Source organism: Corylus avellana, chromosome ca7 (genome assembly GCF_901000735.1).
Source record: "Corylus avellana chromosome ca7, CavTom2PMs-1.0".
NCBI classification, from domain to species: Eukaryota; Viridiplantae; Streptophyta; class Magnoliopsida; order Fagales; family Betulaceae; genus Corylus; species Corylus avellana.
The window spans coordinates 24,939,521-24,966,376 of NC_081547.1; the positions used below are offsets into that span (position 1 = coordinate 24,939,521).

General features: G+C 35.3%; 3 protein-coding genes across 6 annotated transcripts; all 3 read right to left on the minus strand.

Annotated features, from left to right (window-relative positions):
- Positions 1 to 2,982: 2,982 nt before the first annotated feature.
- On the minus strand, positions 2,983 to 4,055 carry LOC132187719 (protein LITTLE ZIPPER 2-like). Its single transcript, XM_059602131.1, has 2 exons — positions 3,656 to 4,055; positions 2,983 to 3,550 (listed from the first exon to the last, which is right to left on the minus strand). Exons 1-2 carry the CDS (start codon positions 3,757 to 3,759, stop codon positions 3,331 to 3,333), a joined length of 324 nt encoding a protein of 107 aa, XP_059458114.1. The 5' UTR covers positions 3,760 to 4,055; the 3' UTR covers positions 2,983 to 3,330.
- Positions 4,056 to 12,673: 8,618 nt separating this feature from the next.
- LOC132187779 (uncharacterized) lies at positions 12,674 to 22,087 on the minus strand. Of its 4 annotated transcripts, none has more exons than XM_059602214.1 (13): positions 21,737 to 22,087; positions 21,474 to 21,643; positions 21,293 to 21,396; positions 20,596 to 20,676; positions 19,651 to 19,754; positions 19,451 to 19,537; positions 18,831 to 19,033; positions 17,568 to 17,769; positions 17,416 to 17,466; positions 17,227 to 17,325; positions 17,037 to 17,096; positions 16,306 to 16,427; positions 12,674 to 14,484 (listed from the first exon to the last, which is right to left on the minus strand). In XM_059602214.1, exons 1-13 carry the CDS (start codon positions 21,989 to 21,991, stop codon positions 13,218 to 13,220), a joined length of 2,805 nt encoding a protein of 934 aa, XP_059458197.1. In that variant the 5' UTR covers positions 21,992 to 22,087; the 3' UTR covers positions 12,674 to 13,217. The 4 variants fall into 4 exon arrangements, with proteins under 4 accessions (XP_059458197.1, XP_059458195.1, XP_059458196.1 ...); XM_059602212.1 differs by having other exon boundaries at positions 16,306 to 16,430; XM_059602213.1 differs by having other exon boundaries at positions 17,037 to 17,099.
- A 594-nt stretch (positions 22,088 to 22,681) lies between these two features.
- Positions 22,682 to 26,830, minus strand: LOC132187034 (peptidyl-prolyl cis-trans isomerase CYP18-1). The gene is made up of 5 exons (XM_059601185.1): positions 26,716 to 26,830; positions 26,549 to 26,623; positions 25,724 to 25,885; positions 23,305 to 23,463; positions 22,682 to 23,083 (listed from the first exon to the last, which is right to left on the minus strand). The coding sequence occupies exons 1-5, from the start codon at positions 26,716 to 26,718 to the stop codon at positions 23,000 to 23,002; spliced, it is 483 nt and encodes a 160-aa protein (XP_059457168.1). The 5' UTR covers positions 26,719 to 26,830; the 3' UTR covers positions 22,682 to 22,999.
- Positions 26,831 to 26,856: the final 26 nt, after the last annotated feature.

Consider the following 26,856-nt stretch of genomic DNA (forward strand, 5'->3'; position numbering starts at 1 on the left):
TATGTCTCCAGGCACGTGCCTCATAACTAATATTCTGTTATTTAACTATTTTTTATAAGGATAATGCTAAATTCTATTTAGGATTCTCCCATCCTTCTCTCATTTATTTATTTTTTAAATTGACTATTAGATTCGTTGGATTCACACCTTCATCTATATGGGTCTTATAAATTAAATGGTTAATTTTTTAAAAATAGAATGGAGAATGATAGAAGGACTAGAGAATGCTAAATATCATTTTTTATTATATTACAATTAGTTAACAATGTTAATGTGGTAGCTCCAACTAAACTTTTGGATTTCTCTTTTTATAAATGATGATGAATAAACATCATTTATGTTGTATAATTAGAGTAATGACATATATTGGAATTCGTCAAATTGATGTGACTTGGTCTTTAATAATGAGTAATGCTACAAATCTTTTGTGTTATTTTCGTATCTCTCCAAAAATAATGTGGCTCTTAAAATTACCATTGGGCTTGTGATCGATTATTATTGGATTTTGATCAAATGATAATTTTAAAAGTCACATCATTTTTTGAAGAATACAAAATGATACAAGATAGACTTCTAGAATTACTCCTAACATTTGGTGGATGGAAAATGAATACTTGTTTAGTATATAACATATAGCATTAAATAGAAAAAAAGAAAAGAAATAGAAAAAGTGTAGCATATAGCATTATTAGAGCATTCCCAATGGAATAGCCAAATGTTACTTTTATCTAGAATAGCTCTTCAAATGTTCAAAAAACCTCCCACATTAGATGAGCCAAAAATATATGTAAAATAGATATTTGATTAGAGCATTCCCAATGGAAGAGCCATATTTTTATGTAAAATAGCTCTTCAAAACTCACTTTTATCTAGTTTAGCTAAGCCATTTTTAAGTGTCTCCACATCTGATTAGCTATATTTTTAAAAAAAAGTGGGAAAAGATTTGAGAAAAAGATAAAGTAGGAGAGAGAAACACTAAAAAATAAAATGGCTCCCTTAAAAAGTGCTGCTACATTTAACTTTTTTTTTAGCTCTTGTAATCAAATATCTATTTTACATATATTTTTGGCTCATCCAATGTGGGAGGTTTTTTGAACATTTGAAGAGCTATTCTAGATAAAAGTAACATTTGGCTCTTCCATTGGGAATGCTCTTAGAAGAGCTAAAAAAAAAGTTAAATGTAACAGCACTTTTTAAGGGAGCCATTTTATTTTTTAGTGTTTCTCTCTCCTGTTTTATCTTTTTTTCAAATCTTTTCCCACATTTTTTTTAGAAATATAGCTAATCGGATGTGGAGACACTTAAAAATGGCTTAGTTAAACTAGATAAAAGTGAGTTTTAAAGAGCTATTTTACATAAAAATATGGCTCTTCCATTGGGAATGCTAGTTTAGTATAACTAATGACGTCAAAATATTAATTATTAAGAGTAAAAGTTATGTTTATTTTTAAAATATTATAGGACTAATAAATATAATTACCTTTATTTATAAAACCCAAACTAGTAGTTTTTTTTTTTTTTTTTTAGGGTAATTCCGTAACATGGATTTCTATTCTTGTAAGTAAAACTCAACCCTATTTTTGTCTTTAAACATACTGTCAAATCTCCTTCATTCTCCTCTAACTTCCAACTTTTTTTTTATTTTTTTATTTTTTATTTTTTATCTTCAGAAAACTTATGACTTTAATAAATCAGATAGATAAAGCAAATTGTTTCATCATAATAATATCACATATACAAGTTGGAGTCCCATCTCTCCAAATTCTATCTATGACACACTTGGTGGCCATCTTAGCTAGACCATGATCAGCATAATTGGCTGCTCGATTCACAAAACCACATTGCCATCGTGGGAATGTACATAATTTAAGTCGAATATCTACCACGATGTGCACGAAACGGCTCCAGTTATCATTCGGGAAATTAATTGTTTCTACTACCTGTTTGGCATCACCTTTAGACAAATATCTTGTGCCTCAATCCTCTGTCTTCAATTCTTATGCACTACACTTCAAAGGTAAGTGGAGCTCATTTTACAAAGATAATATTAAAGCTGATCGATGATTGAATTCTTTTAGTGAAAAATGTGTAGATAACCTTATTTTTGTATCGGAAGTCTTGTATATTTTAAAATTTTGTATTCATTAAGTTATAAAGGAATTTAATTAATTAATGGTTTTGATAATGAGTAATGGTTCTACCAACCATAATTGTTAATTATAAAAATGTCAAATTGAAAATGTCAAAAAGAAGAAATTGTGATATATGATGTTCATCTTGGAGTCGGAATTCTTGCAAAGTGTTTACACGGGGCAAAATAGTATGGACACACTCATTTTTGGTTGTATACTTGTATTGCTGCTGAGGCCCCATTTCCTGAGCCTCGGCCCAATTCAACATGGCAAATTCTTCCTTCAGGCGACTCGTGAAAATTTGGGTTCTAGATCTATTTTACTTGTGCGTATGGTATTCACAAGGGTGGGAATTCGTGCTTATGTATCGGGTTCGGGTTGAGATATAAATATAAAACTATATAAATAAATTATAATTCTACCTATTTAAGTAAACGAATCAGACTCCTCAATCCTAACTTATTAATTTTGTATTGAGTTCGTGTCAAGTTTGCAGGCCGTGTAAATAATTGTCAACCCTTATATCGCATGTCGGGTTAGGACCGTGTTGAGACATATAAGTATAATATTATATATGTTAATCATAACCCTACCTATTTAATTAAATGAGTCAAACTCGTTAGCTCTAACATGTTAATTTCGTGTAAGATTTGTGTTAAATTCACGAATCATGTTAAAAATTGCTAACCCTAGTATTCATAGGATCTGAGCTCTTCCTTAATTGCATCAATAACTTTAATGACATGTGCAGACACACTAAAGCTGCAATATGTTTCTATTTTCTGGGCTACCGTTTTTGAGTTTAATCGCCGTTTATTGGAGACCATGGAAATGCTCATTCAACATAAAGCTATATATTCATTAATTGGTAATATGAGATTTTTTTAGGCATGGATAATTGTAGTATTCTACACCATATTCCCTGTAAATACCCATAAGAAAATACGCATGGTGGAACAATTCTACATTATGTCTAGGCATATATATCTTACTCATAAAAGGCTAATAAACCCATTTCTTATTATTCTCTAATTATTTAAAGAAACTTAATTTACCCCCAAAGAAAACCAAAAAAGAAGAAGAAAAAAAAAAAAGGAGATATATATGAGACATTGAGACTCCCCCAAAAGATCATCAAAGAAGCGATCGAGGCTCCTACTCCTTCCTATTCTTTTAGTTTCTGCATGGCAGCATATATTCATATCAGTGATTGATGTCGCTGTTGCTCTTGAGACAGCTTTTTTTGGAGCTGAAAAAACAGGGCCTGGTTCTCTTGGTGAAGCAGCAGAGCCTTCTTTCTCAGCTTCTCGTTCTCTTCTATGATGCTCCGGTTCTTCATGTACAATTTCAAGTTCTTGATTTCCATCTCTGCCCTCACCCTTTTCTTCTCTTTCGCTTCTTTCAAAAGCCTTCTCCTCCTGTAAATCAGCCCACACAACTTCGTTGTTAGAAACAGAGAGAGAAACAGAGAAAGACAGACAGAGAGAATTGTGGAGGAAATTAAGATGTTACGTCGGTCGAACCTGCAAAGCCGGCCAACTCGGAGGTTCTGTCGCTTTGGCGGCCGTGGATGGCGCAAGGCAGAATGCAAGGGACAACGTGGGATCGATGAGGAGTTAATGCACATTTTGTTTTTGTTTGTTTATTTTGAGAAAAATGAGAGGTGGGTTTCCTTTTAAAGAGATGAATGAATGAAAGAAAGCTATGAGGGAAAAAAAACGCTTACTTCTTACACTTTAAATAGGTGGCTTTGTGGGTAAGACTCATATAGCTGTGATTTTGTGTCTGTATCTGCACATGAGAGAGAGAGAGAGAGAGAGAGAGAGAGAGGCTTTCCATAGCAATGATGGCGCAAAGACTCATGATTACAAAGGCCAGTAATAAACGAAGAATGCAGAAGAAGAAGAAGCTGAAAGAAAGAAAGAGGGTTTCATTAATTCATTACATTCCTTGTCCCTTTTTGGTTACTTTTCTAATTTTCTCTGAGAGTCTAAAGACTTAGGGGCACACAGAAATAGGGGCTGCACCTGCACAGCACCCACCTTGGCCCTTTCCAAGTTGGAGTCACCTTTTTGAATTTTAGAAATTTCCCCTTCAGTTTCAATATCGTTGGGTCCTTCCTGTTACGTACACACCTTAAAATATAAGACATATATTCATTTGGTGCAATCAAATGTATGTATCTCATCATTACTGTTGAAAACAACTTTGACATTGTCTTCAAAACTGGCGACCCTGCATATACTCGAGGCTCATATACAATTGTTGTTGGGTTGGTAACCAATCTTGTCTTCCGTAAACGTCATCGGTTACTAAATAATTAAATTTATATCGTCATAAAAATTGTTCTCGGAACATTTTCCTTTATTTTCGTAAGATTTTAGTGTAGGAGTGGTTGATCTAGATGAAAACTAGGCCAGGGTTCATAATTCAGTTGAGAAAATAAACGGCATGTGATGTGGTGGGCGGTCAAAAAGTGATGATTTGATTTCATTATTAAGACTAACTCTGAAACATTTGTTTATGAAAAAGGTTGTGTAAGAAAAGCAGACAACGCGTTTCCACTTTCCAGAATAGTCTAGCTTTTACACAAGACTTTACGTGTTGAAATCTTTTTCCAATTTTAAATAATTAATTAATGTAAATCCAAATGTTTAATTATTTGCTGATTGTACTTAGCTTTGCATTAATTTTAGAAGATGATAAGCAAACTTTTTATTTATTTTTTGTTGTTGTTATGCTGCGTAGATTGCCATGCAAATAGAATATGAGATTGATTTGCTAGACACGTAACCACTTATTAATGCCCTAAGACCTAAGTAATTACAGGTCAAACCAATAAAATGGAGCCACTTGCATACCACGTGTCACTTTGTCATTGTATTATAGTTTAGAAATTTGACTTAGGTGTTTTCTTGTAGTTTTTACACAGTATCTTACACAAAAGCATTTGGAGTAATACAACTTTTGTTATAACCTCTTACAAACTCAAGTAGTGATCTTCAGTAATTTGGGCATCAAATGTAAGACTCCTTACGGGTTCACCTGCACGAGCATGTCTTGGGTAACCAGTGGCGGATCTAGGAATTGGAGTTACTAGAGGCGCAAAAAAATAATAAAACATAATGATAATTTTTTTTTTCTCTTTATGTATTATATTTTTATTACAATATGTTAAATATAATCCAAAAATTAATTATATCATAATATATGTATCACAGTCAAATCAAACTCATCAAATTACCCAAAAAAAGAAAACAAAAATCAAAATAACTATTAAAAATCTTCTAACAACGTCACAAACACATAATAATTTAAACTACTTGTAAAATAAACTAAGCACAATTAAATGATTAGTAGTGTCTAAGAAAAATGAATACCGTTTAGTGGGCCATTAGCATATGGCTATTTCTTTTAGAAAAGTCTCAAATCTCAAAGCATAAATCACATTAGAGACTAGAGTGTACATAAAAAGAGACTTAGAGTCTAAATTTAGCAAAAAAAAAAAAACTAAATTTATCTATAAACTCTGACCAAAAACACTACAAAATACACCCACTATCTCTTTTTAAAAAATAAACTATTATCTACTCTCTCTCCCCTATTAAAATATAACTTTATTCTCTCTCTCTCCTTAATAAAAAATAGCCTTCTTTCTCCACACTTCTACGTTGATGACCCTTTTTGAAGGACAAAAAGAAGGCCAAGGGGCCCTGGTAATTTTTTTTACCAGGGGCGCTCTTAAAATTTTGACTGAAAAATACGACTTAATGATTTTTTTTTTACCAGGTGTGTCCGCCCCTAGGTAAATCCGCCACTGTGGGCAACCTACCTTCTGTTTGGGCAAGTGAGTCATATAAGAACTCTCTCACATTTGCAGAAGATTCAGATCTCACAAATTCACTTAACAGTATTTTAATAGTAAAAAAAATTAAGCAGCAAAATTTGACAAATAAATCTAATTGTTTAGTAGCCTAACTTATAATAAAAACTCTACCCAGTACCCCTAATTAACAACACTCTTAACTATGACGATTTATTAGGCTTAAATGGTTTTTAATCTCTACAACCACTATGGATCCCAAGTCCAACTAAAAAAGAAGGCCGGCATATATGGCGATCACGTGCAAATCACATGGAGGCATTGAACAGGGTCACTAGCTATAAGAAGCCAAGAGGAAATGAGTAGAAATATGGAAGGAAAGGAAGAGGGGTATTGAGGATGAAGAGCGAGTAGTCAATGTGGTTAGGTCCTTGTTTTGTCCCTTTTAATTTCTTCATGTAATCGAGTGCCAAAGCCATGCTCATTTATTTGGAAAACGAACCCCCATTTTGGCTTCATCTTCTTCTCCTCCATCATCATCATCATCATCGTCACCACCATCCATCCCTCTCCATCTCTCTCATCCACTGGCCGGTGTTATCATAATGATGATGATGGTGGTGGTGGTATTTTGTCCAACTTCAGCTCAGCCACTTCACATGGTCCCTTTATTTACTAGTCGGCGCACAATTAACTTACACTAGCCCACAATAGATTCGGGACCAGAAACCAATTATGCATTTTTTTTTCTTTTTTTCTCACATCACAACGCCAAGTAATCACAATCATACAGTAGTTTATTAAATAGCATTTCTCGGTCATCAAATGTATTAACGAGATTGTGACTCGAACGACTTCCATTGATGACCAATAACAGATCATTTTAGCATGAAAATATATGGGCAAGATGGAATTACGATCACTAATTGTTCGGCACAAAGAAGAAACCAACAAGAAATAGACAAACACACACGTACATATTTTTAATATTGTTTGTCTGGTGAGTTACATGTGCTTCCATATTTGAATGTAGGTTTAAAATAGGGGGACTCAAACTCCTCAATCCTCATCATGCCTGTTTGAATCTGGAAGAGATTGAGGCATTTTGATGAGGACAAGGACCACAAAACTTCACTCATTTCTTGTATTACTGTCACTACTATTCGAGGGATGAGATGAAGATAGTCAACTAAAAAATGAGTCCCCCCTATATTATATTCAAAATCATCTCATTGCTGCTCTATATACTCCGTATTTGGATGTATCTTCATATATATCTTTTCTTTTTAACTAAATCTTTTTGGGTATATATATATATATATTGAGCATTTATGAAGTCCTCCTACCACATGCATTATTTCCTTTCTATTACTAATAATAATAATAGAAAATATACATAAAATACTTAGTAGTTTCGCCTACTTTTCTTTATTACCTCTCTCTCTCTCTCTCTCTCTCTCTCTCTCTACCCTTCCTATGGGTAGCTTGAGTTGGCCAGACCATAAAATACGCCATGTGCATGGAGTTGCCAGTTAATTAATGGTGCAGTTGGGTGTGCATTTATAGGGTATCCAACACCCGTCCTCTTTTGACAAATATAAATGCTACACGTGCTTTCATTTGCTTAATTAAGTGAAAGTTACTAATAAATTTTAAACAGTTAATCTGTATATTTTATATTAATAATAATTTTTATTGTCACGTTAAAAATAAGCCGAATTTCTTGTGAATAAAATTAAAATACATTCATTAATTACAGAGCATGCATCCAAAGTCAGAAGGAATTTGAATGAGAGCATATGATATTGAGTGTTTTTTTTTTTCTTTAATGGATAAAACTTAAAAGCTTTTTAGAAATGGTGGTGAATGATGCAATATTATTCAAGGGTTGGTGGCATGCATGTGTGGCATTGACTATCGGCAATGGTGCTGCGTGTGATAACATCCACAATATTGGAGGCGGTGATGCGCAGGCCGGGCATTGAGAGAATATTGAAAGGCATTGGTGATGTTAGTGGTAGCTAGTGCAGCAATTAATTCCTGCAACAACTGATGACTGTAAGGGTAATGATAGCAAATACCAGTATGTATAGCATATCCAATAGAACACTAATTGATTTCGTCAACCTCATGGTGATGCTGATCTATATATATAATTGGAATATGATCGTTTTTATTTTGAGTGAAATGGAGACGATTAATTTTATAGTTTACATTTAATTTTATTGTATTTAACGGTGTAAATAGTAGTGTCACATCATTTAAAAATTTAAAATGGCAGATAACATATTCACCATTGAATTTGTAAAATTTAATATGAATCATGAAACAAATCTTCTTCACAACACTTGAAATGGCAAGAATGGGACAATATAACTAGTTAATATGAAGACTGAGGATGAAACTAAAGAATCTAATTTACATAACAACAATTAGAAACATATGTTTGCTTTTGGCCTCTTAACATTCAAGAAATATCAAAATGAATTAATAATGTTACATATTATATTTTTATTTTACAACTATCTTGTAATACTAACATGACAATCGCAGCTAACCTTCTAATCAGTCATTATTGTTATTTTTTTTTTTTAAGTTAAAAGTTAATTAGAACTTCAGTATTGTCAGATAGTTTAATGATAAAAATGTAATATAAAACATTGCTCATATCAAAATGCTATAAGATAATAAGCTCTATACATTAAAAGGAAAAACAAAGAAATACAAGAAGAGAATCAATTGAAAAAAAAGAAAAGGGTAAAGTCCACTTAACTCTCTCAAACTACAACTCCAATGACAATCTACTCTCAAACTATCAATTACGACAATTTACCCTTTAAATTACCAAAACAATAATAATGTACCCCCTAATACTAGCAAAGTGACAAAATTACCCTTATATGATTTTTACTAAGACAAAAATATCCTTAAATTTTTGAAAAAAAAAAAATAATAATATTTTTGTTTTTATTTTAGTAAAAATAATTTCGTCAAAAATATAGATACATTATCATTATTTTGATAATTTAAAAAATAAATTATCGCAATTAATAATTTAAATATACTTCACTATAGTTCTTTTGTTAAAAAAGCTCTAGTGAAGTAGAGTACAACATAGGATATATGTAGGTAGTTTCACATGCACTATATTATGTGTTGTATCATGGCTGTTCATGCACCTCTCACCACCAACATGTGGTCCACGTCACCATCACAATCAGCATCCGCATCAGAGCATCCCCAATTCAAAAAAATAAATAAATAAATAAATAAAAAAAAATAAATAAAGGTATGGGCATGGCGGGAAATGCTTTTTTGCATTCTCCCCACCATCTCCCCACCATCTCTTCTCTCTTTATTTTTTTGTTTTATTTTTTTATTTTTTTAAAAAAATCAAAATCCAAGTGAAGAGATGGTGAGTAGATGGTGGGGAGAATGCATTGTAGCATTCCTCGGGCATGGCTGATGGCTCCCTCTGCCACTCAATTATATATATCTACTGTAATCGATTGGCCTAAAGATTGGTAGACACACAGAAAGTCATCTGTTCTTGAGTAACCATCATGATTTATACTTTTTACGTGCACAATAATAGCTTCTATGAATTTTTGTTTTGGTAAACGACGATTGCAAGTACGAATTGAAGAACCCCTATCCTATGGGCCTTTGGATCTCAATATTATACTTTCTAATATATATATATATTATATATGCTGTCTTATAACATAAGACTCACTTTTCTCTCCTCGCCTGGTTGAAATTGTTATGAGTGTATGCGTTGAGTTTTAGATTGAAAAAATATAAAGAAAAATAATAGTACGTTAATATATTTAAATTGACCTAAGCTCATTAATTTAGACTTTTAAGGTTAGAGTGGTGTTCAGATATGTATATAAACCTATTTGGTAAAATCTTTCAAACTATTTATCTCCCGTATAGGTGCAAGATATTTTGTTTGGATTGTCCATTTAATTTTAATAGCACATTAAAAAGTAATTAAAACGATCAAAAAATATTGGCTTCAAGTGCTAAGAGGTGAACAAATCACCCCCGGGCAACCCCCAAGTGATAGTTCAGGGTGGTCTAACCGTTTTTAACATTTTCACTTTTTATATCAAATCACTCTTTTTATTATTATTCAAATAAAAAAATCACTACAAAACAAAATTTTTTCACTTTTTCATACCACTTTTTCATTTTTTTTTATATCAAACATTCTTATTTTTTTTCATATTAATCTACATTAACTACAGTGCCTAGACCAACTCACTTACCAAACACAACCTAAATGAACAACCCAAGATAAAATGTATTTGCAATACGATATTGTATCTCAATCCGTGTTACAGTATCAAAAAGCAATTCCACTGATTGAAGTGACTTAACAAGTAGATAGAAGCCTAGGCAGGGAAAGAGAAAAAGAAAGTTACAGTAAAAAGAAGTAATGCATACGAATTTTCTTTCTTTTCTTTTCCAATTAAGGTGCACCCGAAATAACCAAAACCAAAAGTCATGAGAGCCAAGTTAAATTTTGTAAACAAAGTTTGAATTAAAAGTAATTATCCAAGTGATGATCATAATTAACATCTAATAGTTCAATATACAGTTTATAATTGGTAAAATGATTAAGAGTTTATAATTTACAATTAACAGAATTGTCGGGAATGCTTTCAAACACCAAGTGCGAAGCGGCCCAACGGCCCATTACAACCTCACCAAAACTATTTTTTGGTTATTTTGGTGAGGCAATTTAACAAAGGTGACTAAAATCCTCTATTTTCAGCTTCACCATTTTAACCCAAAATAAATGGTGAGTGAACAATCTTCACTATTTTTAGTGAGTAATATTCACTCACCAAATGAATAAAAAATAATATAACTTTTCTCTCTTTCTATATTCTTCGAAAAAGTAATATATATATATATATAAAGAAGTATTTGAAAAAGAATATTTAAATAGAATAGTGAAAGTTGATAGTTAAAATAGTGAGTCCGCTTAAGTGTGCTTTTAAAAAAGTGGATAGTTAAAATAGAGAAAAATGTACTTTTGGTTATTTTAGTGAGTAAAATTTGTTGAGGCTGCTAGGAATGCTCTTAGAATTGTAATTTTTATTTTGTAACACTATAGCTTTTGTATTGTTTCCCTTTTCCCGTTTTCCCCTTGAATCTGATTAGAAAAAATAAAAGCTAAAAAATAATTAAATTAGCAAATTGAATTTCGTTGCTTAATTATTTCACCATCTATAAACCGATATCTCAATTTGTAAAAAAATTTATAGTAAAAACAGCAGTACATATAATAAAAGTTATAGAAACCCTAACAATACCCAATAACAAATTATACATGCTGAGAACCATATCAATAACTTAGAGAATAATGAGAGAAACATATCATATATGTAATGTTTGTCGATGTTAAACTTGCATGATTAGATTGAGGGCGGCTTAGCTATCAATTTCATGGAATCTGTCTTATCAAATTGATGGGAGCTTACAATTATTTGGTGAGTTTAGGGGTTTTAAAGAAGAAAGCAGTCACAATTCTATTTGCTTTCCTTGTAAGTCAAGATTTGACATATGAAACCCCACTCTTTTCGGATAAGCCTAATCTGGAACCATCAGATTGAAAACCATTGCTAGCTTGTTGACAGTTTCTTTTTTATCATCTTAAGACAGTTAACATCTATGTCAAAAGAATTCAAAAGGTCTAATCATTTTCAATCCACTTAGTTGATGAACTCTTGGTTTCTGACTTTTGAGGCAATGCTTAGAGCATTAGCATTCCACAAGTCAAAATTCAGCTAAAAAACCTAACCATTTTTTTTTTTTTTTTCTAAAAAAAAAAAAAATTTATCTACTCACTTTTCAAAAACCCCATACACAATGATCCTGAGCCACGACATGCCGATCTTCATCCCCAAGAAGATGTGTATATGCTCACTCACAACGCACCTGAGATCGTTGAAGACCACGTCGTTAGAGGAATTGCGGGTAATGGAGAAGCCGAGTGGGGTTGTGTTGTGGATCACGAGGATGAGATCAGAATTGGGTGAAGAGTAGTTTTTGGGATCTCCCATTGTTGGCCAGAGTCTCTTATTTGGATTTGTAGCCAATCTTTTGTTTCAAAGCTGTAGAAGGGTAGAGCAAAGCGATGAGCAGAACTAGAAAATTGGCCAAAATGTTTTGGCTCCCCTACAGTTGCTTGCTAAATTTGGTGAGCAACTGTAGCAATGACTAGTCCAATAGCTAGTCAATGTTCAGCGAGAGAAGTGCCCTTTTTAAGAGATATCAAATTTGGATTTAGCAGTGTCCATGGTTAAAAGGAGATACCGACTTTGGAGAGGCAAATGAGAAAGCAAAGGAGGGAGATGATGCAAAAGAGAGCCGAGAAATTGGATTGAAACCATAAAGAGTAGTGGAGGTGGAGGCCAGTGAAGGTGATGGGGTGGCGTGTGGGAGAAAGGTGGAGATGGATGAGCAGTAGATAGAGAGAGAGAGAGAGAGAGAGAGAGAGAGAGAGGAGGGGGGAGGACAAGGAGCTCTCCCCTCTCACACAAGGGAGAGGGGAGAGTGAAAAGCGACTGAAAAGTGATTTGTAGGTTTTTCTCATTATACATTCTGTAAAATTTGAACCAGGCGATCCACGCTAATGTTATGAGATACACACCCACAAAAGAAGATAACCATTTTACACATTAACAAGAAATATGGGTAAGAGACAAGATGAAATTACTCGCTCCAAATGCTGCGTACAGAAGCAATGGCCTCTTTTGACTGAGTAAAGAAAAATAATTCAAAATCATAAACCAGAAAACAAAAATTAAAGTAAGATGTGAAAGGGAGAAATTATGAAGCCTCCTTCTGGTCCTGCCTAAAATTCGAAGTACCCATTTCAGGAGCGTAGATTTTTGAGCTGAAAGAACTAGAGTAGTTACATGAGCAACTCAGAGAAAGGCTAAGAACCAAGAGTAGTTTCACTTTCCATCTGACCTCTGCCTTCTGTTCATCTGTTGATCTAGTCATTCAAAAGTTGCTAACAGGGTGCCGTTCATGGAAAAGGCAGAAAAAAGCCATATACAGGATTTACACTATTATCAGGTCCTTGGATACATTAGAACAAATTTCTGAATGGAGAGGGGAAAAGAAAAAAAGAAGCAAAAAACGAAACTACGATATAGGTCTTCAGTATTTACAGCCTCGTCCACCCATCCAGACCAGAAAAACAAAAAAGAAGAAACTTTGTGCACCTCTCAACAGACCTTCTACCCAAGAGAATCGTCTTGGGTAGCTTCATCATCCTCATCCATTGCATCATCCTCATCCATTCCATCATCCGGTTTCTTATCTGTATCAGCTTGATCACTATCCTCAACTGCATCATCATCATCATTGGCAGTGCAACTCTGAGTATCTGAGTCAGAAGTAGAATCCCGCCTTTCTCTCCCTCGATCACAATCATCATCCATTGCACCAGCAAACTGATCCTTTAAGTCAGGAGCAACAATTCCAATCATTTCACTTAGTGCTTGACATTCATGATTACGTCTTTTGGCAGCAGCCTCAGAAGGGGGGGTAATTTGACTCTCAGCTACCTGAACATTGGAATCGTGTAGAGCAGTGGCACCTCCCTCATCATTGTCTCTACTTCTTGGAGATGCATTCCTTTTGGCAATACCCTCAGAGGAGGAGGCGCTTTGACTCTCAGCCACCTGAACATTGGAATCATGTTGAGCAGCTGCAGCTTCCCCATCATTATCCCTACTTCTCGGAGATTCATTCTCTCCATGGACAGAAGGAGCTGTGCTGTAAGCCCAGCTACCAGCAACTTCGGAAGCTAAAAGGTCCGCCGTTCTAATTGTGCCTTCAGCTTCTGTATCTTCCATTGACTTCAAAATTTCAAGGGGAGTATTTGATTGAGAGTGATACATAGCTCCCTGACATTGTGTTTGCTCATCAGTTTCTTGCACATGGGCTTCATCATCAAGCTGCATTGTATCCCCAGCTAAAGTGCTGCACCTGTTCAAATCAATATTACGTTCACCATCAAGTGCAGGGCTTTCAGTTTCAAGAACTCGCTCAGTGCCAACGGCATCTCCCTCCAAAACAGGTGCTGTGCCAACACCATCAATGTCAGAACCAAACCCAGCCTTGACACAATGGTCTGCACTTGTAAATTCAGCCTCTTGGGTATTTTGACATTCTTGGCTTCTAAAATCACAGTCATGCTTCTCAGTAATGCTGGCTTCATCACTAGAAGTTTCAACTTGATTTATGTCAAACCCCTGTGCTGAAGCAGCTGGGCCTGCCTTCGCAGTGATTTTACTACAGAACCCTGTTGCTTCTTTTTCTCCACCTAAGGTTCCATTTATGACCCGAATCGGTGCATTGAGGTCGATATCAAATGACGTGTTCTCATAATTCTCCTGATCTTCCAAAGTCTTCTGCATTGCCTTCAGTTGTTCCTGCTGTTTAGCAAACAGCACCGAAATCTCCTCAGTTGTGGAATAAAATGCTCGTAGCTGTGTTTCGCTGTATGACAACCATATGTCCAAAAAGAATCAAATGACGAATTCAAGCAAATTGAAAGATGCAAAATTCAGAAAACCTCCAACACTCGATGAAAATATATAAAGGCTACCCAATTACAACAAGATGGATTCATACAATTGTAAATTAAGTCTCCATCTATCTATCTATTGGTGTCAGTCTATTTCACCAAATGAAAATCTGGCAGTAGCAGATCATGCTCGTGACATATGGTCTAAGATTGGAAAAAGAAGATAACAAAGTCAGCAGAACATTTAGAAGGTGTCTATCCGCAGAAAATATATAAAAGGTAATTACAAAGGGGAAAAGCAATGTAAGCCCAAAAAAGATTGTAAACAAGAAATTTCATTCTTACCCTATATTAGAAAAACTTCAGAGAGAGAGAGAGAGAGAGAGAGAGAGAGTTCCATGTACATTTTTAAGAAAAATTCAAGTACAACTATAGGCTTAAAATAAATCATATCATTGTTCACAATGGATGCCACCAGGGTACGTATTAGCATGTACTTTGATGTTAGAATCTTTCTGATGCTTGATTAAGAATCAAACAATAAGCCCATGAATACATCATCTATCATCAGTATTATTTTTCCCAACTGAAGATAAAAATGTTGGTTGTCTAACTCCTTGGATATCATATGGTATAAAGGGCATAATTATAATTAACAAGGTGTTTTTCCTTTTAACTGTTTTACTTCTAACCTAAGTGGCAGGTATATAAGGATATCATTAAGAATAATGCCCACAAAGCATGGATTCAGAAATTTAGGTGGATTAGCAGAAACTATTGAGCCAGAAATTATTCAAGTGGAATTGTTCAATTCTAACACAAAATCATGAATAAGTTACCTCCTGTTTAATCACCTGGATCAATACAAAAATATTAGGAACCACCTTCTTACTTTAGAAAAAATAAGCAACATTCTGTATTTCCATCTGACTAAGGGATTACCAATAATGGGTGTCCAGCTTTCATGTTCATATCTCAAACATACCAAAAAACGCTTCAGGGACCAGCAAAATTACTGCCACAGGGGTGAGCCAAACACAGGGCGGACACCATAGTGATAAAGAATAATTTCCAAATGGATTTATGGCCACAAAGTAAGTGCACATAGTGCTATCAAGATTTCAAATATGTCACAGATTACATTTGTGATCAGAATTGATAATTAACTTTAACACTCTCCACTGCAATGTTCAATCATTATTTCATCTTGAGATGTTTATTATAGTCCACAGTTACCAAAAGCAAATCCCATTAAAATTTAAACCACATGCCCCATGTGAGACATCTCTTGGTTTCTCTACTAACACAAAAAGAACACCCACTAATGTTCTAACCTAAAAGGTTCTGAGAAATACTGGCATTTGTTCTAATTGTGTTAAAAAAAAAAAAAAAAAGTTACACTTCGGCAATGTCCAGCAGAATCAGTTAATAAAAATCCACAAAAGCTCTTCATTAATCAGCAATGGGGTTGCAGGAAGGAGGAGAGGCAAATAAAAATAGGGAATCAAGGAAACAACAAAGCAAGATATTTAACAGATCAGTGGATGGAAATTAAAAATTGAGGCTCAAGCACTCCCATTACCAAATGACTTTTAGAAAGGGGGAAAAAAAAAAAAAAACACGTATTATCAGTAAATTTTCAGCAAACAAAAGTTTTTGTAATAAGTAATCAACAAAAATCATTAAAAGCATAAATGCGCCCCTAAGTACACAAGAAGTATACAAAAGGAATCACCTAATTACAAAGAGCAAAAAGGCATATTAGTCGGTGTCTACAGTTTCAGATAGCTTACCGGAGCATAATTCTTTCTCTGGCACCTTTTAGCCTTTGTCTCTCAAAATCAAGATCCCGCATTGTGGCATTTATCTCAAGTTCAAGGGCAGAAACCTTAGCCCATGCTTCTTCTCGAGCTGACTGCTACCAACAGTAAGATAAACTTCAGCTTAAAATTAGAATATATTCACTAGGGTGCCTAAAAAGAAACTTAGGCTCAGCTTCTATCAAAATCACATTCGAAGAATTAAACACAAGGCTAAATCCTTCAAACTAGTATTTAAGCATCACATCATAATCAATTTAAAATATGAATATTGTTAAATCACCACTTATTCCAAAAGCTTAAAGTTGATAGGAAAAGGTAAATTTAATCATTTAATTTATACTTTTAACAAATATAAACTGCAACAGCCTAGCAGGAAAATCCAGCATCTGTAGACAGATGGGCCATATTATTGCTCATAACAATATTGAAACACTTCATTCATGTCATCTCAGCTAAAATACTTCCCTCAATGTTTTCCAGTCAACAAAACTCAATGTCAATAATATAAACACATCATATTAGTTTATGACATAACCTACAAAACATGGACAACTCACACACAAGGACTTTTGAAAATGGGAGGACAAAATCAAAGATGATTCTAAAGGTGAGGCGCTAAGAAAACTATATAAACAATGTGGCTAAAGGATTCATGTAACCAATGCAATATTTTAACAGGCAAAAGAGACTTCCATTTCTACCTTCTCAATCTCAAGCTCTTTCCTCAATCTTTTCATTTCATGTTCAAGTTCTTCCACTCTCTGCTTCAACACCCGAAAAAACATAATAAGCATTAGCTTCAGCATCTCTTTTAGGTCAATTAAACCCAAAACAAGATAGTGCAATACACATTAAATATAATATCAAATTAAGCAAAAGAAGCATGATTACTTTTCTTCCATTTGCAGAGGCTAGCTGCTCTTCACAAACTTGGGTTTCCAGCTGGCGGACTTTATTGTCAGAGATAACCAACTTTTGCCTAGTCTCTTCCTGCAGCAGAAAAGGCAAGAAAGAGGTAAACCTCTCAAGATTCAAGTAAAGTAGAAAAAATGGTATAAACAAAGGTATCTCTAACAATACCAGTTTGGACCTCAAAGTATCCACTAGCAAACACCTCTCTCTCTCTGATTCCTGAGAATATAAACATGGATATGTAATTCAGCTGTTCGTTTAAAACAAACAATACATATAGAAAATCCCCTTCTTAAATTAGTATAAAAAAGCTTTCAGACCTGAAGCTTATTAATCACTTCTTGAAACTCCCTTTCTCGTCTTGAGGATGCATCAGACAATCGTTTTAATTCCTCTTGTGCCTCTAACTGTGCTCTCTGCACTGCTGCTTTTAAATCTGCTGTAGCCTTTTCTCGTTCCTCTCTCCTCTGATCTCGCTCTTCAAATAATTGTGCCTTGAGTTCAGCTATAGATGCCTTCTGACTACAAGCAAGTAATCGGAACTATTAATATATTTTTTCTTGTAGATTTCCTAAATTTTGCTTTCAAAAGAGAACCACATGGTCAAACACCATTCTCCAAAGAGTCAAGACATGCTCAAGTAACTCTATAAACAAGTACCTCAACACATAAATTAATATTAGTGTAAAGACTCAGGAAAAAGCGCTAGCCACCTGAAAATGACTAGTCGAGTTGGAGCTTTCCTATAATTTATTGTAAAGTCAAATTTCACATAGTAACTAGGCAATGTGGGACTTAGCACTCATAACTATCTTTACAAACCACTAACTCTATATGGACTACTCTTCATCTTCCTAATATGGGACCGAGGTGTTACAATTAGCCAGTTAAGTCAATCAATCATCCTAGCTATATCCATAGGCTCATAGTGGATATCATAAGTGACACCATAAATCATTTCTCAATAAGAGTTGCTGCCTCTTATTCTAGTGCATCACATGAAGGATAGCTCTTATTGCTCAAAAAAGCAATTGGTCCCAAGGAAAAAAGCACAGTGGAAAAAAAAAAAAGAAAAGAAAAAAAAAGAAAAAGAAGGGACTACATATTTCATTTGAACATCTAATCAATGCCATCTTCCGGCGATTGAAGGTAGACCTCTGGCTTATCGTCCTTTATAGGTCGGGGAGAGAGGGAGAGAGAGAGAGAGATAAAAAAAAAAAAAAAAAAAAAAGGACTACATATTTCATTTGAACATCTAATCAATGCCATCTTCCCGCGATTGGAGGTAGATCTTTGGCTTATCGTCCTTTATAGGTCGGAGAGAGAGAGAGAGAGAGTTGCAGGGATTTTTGAACCGTAATAACCCTTTTTTAAGGTCTGCGAAGGCAAGGAGAGTGGCCAACAAGTTGGTTAGCTTGGTGTCTTTGGACTTGGCTTCTATTTGGTTTAACTACTTCAACTAGGGAAAGTACCTTTGTGATGTTACATAGCAACGTAATATTTTTGTGGTTTAGTTACTCTAAGGAGGTTGATATTTGAGGGAAAAGCTTATAATAGCAAATTGCCATGAAATTGTGTCTTACCTCTTCACTATTGCATTTGCTTCTGTACATGACTGTATAGAAGCACTAAGTCTTCGGTTAAGGTCTTCCATAGCATGTTTTTGTTCTGCAGATATTCTATTGATCGACTCCAGCTCTCTCTGTTTGACCTCCAATGTATGGTGCAACCCATTTAGTTGATCAAGGTATGATTTGGTAACTGATTCTTTGAGTTCTTTCATTTCCTACAGAATGAAATGAATTATTATTGAGCACAGAAGTTCCCATAAGCCATTTTCTAGTCAAGTTGCTAAAAAGAAATACAACGAAAAAGCTCAAAATTTGCTATTGTTTCCATTAGGATCAACATCACAAAGATATTGTTTTCATGTACTCTTATCAGAAAAAGGAATGATGAATCATTCATTAATAAATCATCTCATATAACTTGTGCTTCAAATGAATACACAACATTTTTGGTGGAAGAAATCCTTTTTCTTTTCTAAGCAAATTGGGGAAAGGGTTACAAGGACTCAATTGGAGGAAGAAATCCATATGAGCACAACATATGCACTCAGTCACTCATTCCAACACAACACACCCCAGCACACATTAGAGAGAGAGAGAGAGAGAGAGATTCAAAATTCACCAGCATCACTTACATTTTCATGACGCTGAACTGATGCGCGATTCTCATTGTGCAATGTATCAATTGTAAGGACCTGATTTTCCAATTGCTTTCTCAGTTCCTGCAAAATTGAACACTTCACATATATAAATTATGAAACAAAGACACTCTAGCTGACTTCATAACAAAATTTATTTACATAATCGTTCATTACAGTAACCCAAATAGAGATACCGTGTTTGACCGTTGAAGGCTTCGAAAATCATCAAGAGAGATAGGTCCCTCAGGAGCACCAATGCCAATACCTTTGAGTCTCTTGTTCTCAGTAACAAATTCCTCTGCACAAAAACAAAAAAGAAACAAACAAACAAACAAAGCCCATCAATATCATTATATCAACATATCCAAACTGTCCAAATTTCAATCCATCAACTCGAAGTAAAATGCAAACAGCATATGTAAGAGCTGCTTCTTCTAAAATTATAGTTCATTTCAATGAACAAATGAGCATTTAACATCATCAACATTAAAACCATTCCACCACAGCCACAGTGACATTCAATCTACCAATACTGATACTGGAAATTAGACAAGTTGAAATGCATATTAATGAAGTATTTAACATAGAAATGCAACTGATAATTTTCACTTATCAATTACTTATTTATTAAAGGCCACTCATCACCCCTAAAAATGATCATTTTCACTTATCAAGTAATTGCGTTTGGAAGCATGTCATTTATACATTTTTGGAGTTTCTAATCCCCACCTTGGCCTTTCAAATGTCATTCTTTCGGAGCCATTCCTTAAATTTCAAATGACACAAGTTTCCACACGTGGGTCTCACTATGTCAAAGTACCTTTGCCAATAGCATTTGATCTATCTATACAGCATACGATCTAGTGTTGATTTTCTAATGCATTCAAATGCATCATATTATTACCTGTGAATGTCAAATGTCGAATGATAGCACTTAATGGGCAGCAAAATTCAACAATCACGAAAACTAGGTTCTGCTTTTATTATTTCTAGGCCAACAATATGTTCAAAAAAACATCACCACATCTATGAAACATTCAAGTTTATATCCAAAATCACCATTCATTTCAATGATGCTTAGGAGCAAATAAACAACAAAAAACCATGGATACCATAAATCATACTTGTCAAGAATATACCTGCTTTTCTTTTTGAAACTGCACCATCCGTCATGGGTGTGGACACAAGAACTTCTCGATATACAAATGCAAATGAAAGTTCTGTAATCAAGTGATAGACAAAAAGGTCAATAGGACTTTAGTTGTCAAACATGATGGCTTGTATACCATACGCCTGTAAGTAAAGAGATGTAACAATTCCTTAAAATTATTTTATTTAAGCAACCTACACAACAAGAGACTACACATTACAGTATCAAAAGTTAATAAGTAAGATATAATAACCCCAAGGGTAGCTCAATTGGTTGGGGATCGCAAATCATGAAGCGGAGGTCACTAGTTCAAATTTTCATTTCCCCCTCTCCTTGAGTCAATTACTTATCAAAAAGAAAAAGAAAAAAAGTGGGGGACAAATTTTATAAGTTTTCAAGGTAATACAAATAAATTAAAATAAAAAAGAAAGAAGAAAAAAAAATTGATAGAACACAAGCAGGGAAAAAAAAAATAGAAGGCATCTCTCTTTCTCGTATTGCACCCATTGTCGTTTTCAAACCTCTTCTGTATACAATGCTTCTCATCCAAATTTAAAATACAGAAATAACTATAGGAAAAGCAAATAAAGGCATATAAGTAGCTATTACTCAATAATTAATCAGGTAGAATAGTTTAGACACCATCAGTGAAAAACCCATTGGGGGTTCAAAGAGTTAGATATTACCATGCTGAGGAGGAGCAGCAAACGATATTATATCTCCGTGATGGATTCTGGCTTCAGCACTACTCTTCCTCAACTTGTCCCAATTGAGATATGTCCCATTTGTGCTGCAAAAGACTCGGTACACTTAGAAATATAGTAGAAGAGAAAAAAGGATAAAGCTTTAGAAGAACAATGCACGAACCTCGTGTCTTTCAGGAAGACGGTGTGCTCCGAAGAATAATCGGCATTGAGCCTCCTCCTATATATCTTGCAATGATTTGCGCTGACCGCATTGGACTCAATCTGGAAACGCGTATCCTCTACCAACCGCCCGATGCAATGCTCGTCCGCAGTCAAAAGCATATTTATGCTCTGCGTTTAGGGTACAAAGTCTATGTTTCGGTACAAGTTGAAAACAAATTCACAGAAAATAAGAACCGGAAGAGAATGGAATAGGGTTTAGACCTGGTGGCGTTTGCGGGCATTGGTTGAGATGGCGGTGAGGACAGCCCAGACGTCGGGGTCGGAGTTCTGGAGAGGCTGGGAGGCGATCTTAGAGGCGACGGAGAGAATGTGGTCCTTGGCGCTCGACAAAGAGTCCGTACTAGGAGGAGGAGGTTGAGGAGTGCCGGCGCCTGAGGCTATAGAGCCGGGGGTTGCGGAGGGCTTTGGAGCTATAGGGGTCGTCGTCTCTGGGTTCTCGTCGCTGACTGCAGCCATGAGAGTGAGAGATTTTGGCGGGGACTTTGAAAACCCTAACTACCTGTTTTTCATTTTCATTTTTGGGGAGTTCGGAATGGGGTCTGCCTGCTTCGCTGCTCCTCCGGTTGGTATGAATCTCTTTAAAAAATTGCGTATATATATATTTAAAATGGCACGTGCGAAGAAGAGTTGTTAAAATAAATAATTGAAAGCTTAAATTGTAATTTTATAAGTTAAATTGCTTTTTTTCTTTTTCAAAACACGTTTTTATATGGCACAATTAACCACCTCAAGTAAATGAATTCTCATTTTGGTTGGTTTTGAAATATAATGTAACAGTCTGCTATATGATATCGTCTGATTTAAGCCTTAGTCAGACACACAATTTTGTTATAGTCTCGTACCATTTAAAGAAAGCATATACTATATCACACCCACCCCAACAATGTAAAACGCCACAAATAGTTTCCTGATGGAAGGAATGAGATAGGAGTAGAATGGATGTAGAGTTGAAAATAAATTCTGAAAATGTAACCGTTGATTTTATCCTTCGTTTGAAAGCAAAACTGTGGCAACCCTAATGTTTAAAGATGGCTTTCTTTGTTTCATGGTTTACACGTTAAACTCCGTTTTCTGTTGGATTGAAAAACTGAATGAAAATTGTTCCCCGCAGGCGCTTCAAGCGGTGGCACACAAACACTATGGCCAAATACAAACAAGATGAGCAGCTTCGATTGAACCCTATACGTCAATTAAGTAATTACAATAATACCACATGGAAATGCTCAAAGCAGTTGGAAGTTCAATGCAAGCTTCAATTTTACATTTCTCAAGTTATCCAAATGCTGTCATACAAATAAATAACAGCATTATATAATTTTCTATCTCTCTCTTAGTTCAGTTCAAGTACATTGCCCCAGTTGATCAGAAGTATAAAACTGCGGTGAAGAGTTTAATCCTAAAATTTGAATAACACAGAGACCTCCCCAGAATGCAGTACACAGCCAAAAATGCTACAAGCTGAGACTAACCAGCTAGTGGATTAGCATGCATCGTTACACGATTTAGTCTGATCTCTGCAAGTGGTCGATCTCCTGGACCTATTTGAGTCTGCACAAAACCCAAATTCAAATCAGTAATGCTACATTTGATCCTCTTTATGGGAAAAATTTAAGATGAGAAATTTTCCGTAGAGAATATAGAATTACATAGGGAAGCCCAAAAACAGAGTGCAAAACTACTGGCCCTTTGGACGACTAATCAAATATCATGCTTTTACTTCCAACAAAACAGGGAAAAAGCATTTTTTGCACTGGAGCTCAGGGACGTACCTTTTCCATTAGATCAAGGACTTCAAACCCATGAATCACTTTCCCAAACACAGTGTATAGTCCGTTTAGATGTGGTTGCTTTGCATAAGTTATGAAGAACTGGCTTCCATTAGTATTGGGGCCGCTATTGGCCATTGCAAGAATCCCCCTTGCATTGTGCTGGAAAATAGAGAAAAAGGGGAACATTATTGGTATAAAGATCCGATTGAAGTATCTCCAAACTAATATTACTCAATTAACCATATCCCCAACCAGCGATGTGGTAAGCAAGAGATTATAACAACTATGCTTGTGCATACACACCGCCATACAGGAATTACACAAAAAAAAATATATATATACAAGACCAATAGGATTGTTTTTTCTTTTCCTAGCAACATAACAATTACCTTAAAACAATATAAAACTACAAAAGGAGGGGATGGGCACAACCAACACTCCGAAAACAGCCATACAATGCATGGAATTAGAACTACAAATAAAACCGAAAATGGATCCAAACAAATCTGGTCCAATAGTTCCTTAACCAAAACACCGATGAGAGGGCCTGTAACACCCCCACCTAGATAAATGGTTTATTTAACATTATCCAAGCAACGCTACTACTACCTTTCCAGATAACCAATGCAGCAGGAATTGCTATGTATTTTTTTTGAAACTTTAACTGAATTATAACTGCAAGAACAACTACCAGAGCATTATAATGAACACTACTTAAATTCAACCATAACTTATATACAACTTTGTTCAATGTACACATCTTTTGTTCATATGAATTAAAACTATAGATCAGCAAAAGTGGTATTAAGCCAACCTGACCCAAATATGAAATTCTCCAAGTTGAGTCATCATCCTGGGTCTCTAAAACTATGATTCCAAACCCTACAGGTCATATCACACATATCCCTCAAGCTCATCCACCTCCGGCGCTGCTACAATTGTAAAATTAAACAATTTTCCAAGGGAACTATGAGTCCAGGACTCAAGAAGTAAAACCCTCCAATCAAATTGTGTGTGTGACGTGAGACCTCTTGTTTTCATAAAGTCTCTATTTTGTTTTACTGAAAACATTAAATACAAAACTGAGGTTAATAGTTTTGAGGTAAGCAACAGTGTAAATACTTTTCTTGGAGTCAAACCAAGAGAGAGACTTTTGTGCTTTACTTGAAACACTAAAACGAAAGTTGTTACAAGATTTTTCTACTATCATAATCAAAATATTAAACACATACATCCACATACCGATACCGTACAATTCATTTACTAGTAGATAAACATAAAACTTTAAACAAAACATGCTTTATAATCTCAGACGCATACTTATGTACCCATATTCTTGCATTATAAATATCATTCCTTCATACTCTTCTTAACTTTCCTTTTATCCACTTACTCCCATCTATTTATGAACTATGGTGATTTTTCTCATGACGAGCACCAGACTGGTATCATGAGAAAAATCGGCCACGCCTTGTCCACTCACTAGACCGTCGCCATGCATGACCCCACAAACTGTGACCGCACACCAGACCGACACCCTGGAGAAATCGACCACAACATAACCGCTCACAAGACCAACGCCATGTGTGATCCACTAGAACTACAAGCCGTGACCAAACACTAGACAGACGCCACAAGTGACCAGACCGACACCCTTGAGATTCTCACACTTACAAAGAGGAGAAAGAAGGAATAGGAATACCATCAAAAGCAGTTATCAACTCATACAAAGATCCCAAGAATAAAGATTATAGACAGCTCAACGCCATTAAATATGGATATTCCTCTCCAAATGTCCATGTGAGGCAAAAAGGGGATGTGTGTCAAATTAAACCACTCTATAAGGTTGGCCTATTCATATATAATGGCAGTTTCGGCTAAAGATCTTGATTATTCTAGCATAGTTAAAATCTAGTTAGGCTGCTTTTAGCTTGCAGCCTGCAAAGAAGAGGAAAGGAAAGAGGATGCAAAATTATTATTTCCAGGCCCAGAAGGTATAATTCAGAGCCACTAAGAACTTGCAAGCCTTATAGGTTCAGACTCGACTTGCAAGCCTTATATAAGAGCAAGTGCATGAGTAAGAGTGGCATGAAAGCCAACCGCCCTCCTGTTTAGCAATGAAATTGCATGACAAAAAATGCACTACTGCTTTTACTTGGATTGGTTGGAAGAAGCTCCTGGTATGGATGTGGTGACCATAATTGGCAGTCCAAAGGTAATGAAAGTCACGTTAATATGTTGCTATTAATTTGCATTAAATAGGTCAAAGAGTCAAATAACGTGGAGATCCCCAATCCTACTTGGGAAATAAAAACAAAATGGTGGCTATGGCAATTGCACATGATAGAAGAGGTAACCAAAGCAGGCAAATGGCAAGTTCTAACAGCCTAATTATGCCTCATGGATTAGACTAACTTACCTTGAGGGACTCTCTTATCTCGTCGCTGAACTTCTTGCCCCATATACTGGTCCCCCCCTTGCCGGTACCTGTTGGGTCTCCGCCTTGAATCATAAAACCTTTAATATTCCGGTGAAATATGGTCCCATCATAATAACCACTTGCGCATAGTGCCAAAAAATTCTGCATTCAAATGAATCACAATAATTGTGAACAAGTACAGCATCATAAAACAAGGTTTTGAGACATTAATGCAGCAACACATATCATTGGTGAATTTCCACTGCACAAAACTCTTTAAGTTGCCAATTCAAATGCAATACAAAGTAAAGCAACTAAACAAAACAAATGTATCACAAGACAATGCACTCGATGCTAATTGGAAGTGAGAGTGCTCAAGTTACTTTCTTTGCTTTTGTTAGGAATTAGAATACGATATAGCACCGCATTCTATAAACAGTTTCATGTCCAATAACCGTATCAGAGCATATCTTTCTTGGCTAGGGTTTAGCATAATTGTAAGATGGCCCACATATATACAAAAGAAAGCACATCATGATGTAGAACAATTAAACAATAGGGCGAAAATTGTAGCATAACTGAAAGCTTGAAACTGAGTGTGAATATCTAGATAACATTCGGTTAAAGTTGCTTCATTTATTCCAAAAGAAAACAAATAGTGGTCCAAGAATCCCTAATTTTCGAATTTCCTTTCTTTCCCTTCTTCTCAGGTTCTCTGAAAATAAGATGTCCAGGAAAAAAGTTTCCCGGAAAATTCCGGAGGAAACAGTTTTCTCCCGGGAAACAAACAGAATATAAAAATATTTGTTAATGCGGGGCACTGACCTCGGCAGCCTTGGGAACCTCGTCGCAGAAGATCTCGCACTTGATGTCGCCGAGATTCGTGTGCAGCGTAACTGACTGCAAAATGCCAAAAAAACGCAAAAGCGTGAATCCATGGTTTACTTCATGAAGTTAAGGTGTTCGATGAAAGTACGCGAAAAGAGACTAACCATTATGCTTGCGAGTGTTGTTTTTACAAATTTCTGAAGCAATCGAGCTTTGCAAAATTTGACAAGCTTTTTATTGCGCCGAGATCTTTCTAGAAGGTTAGGCAATGTCGGTTTGTACTTTGTACTCTATTTTCAGCGAGC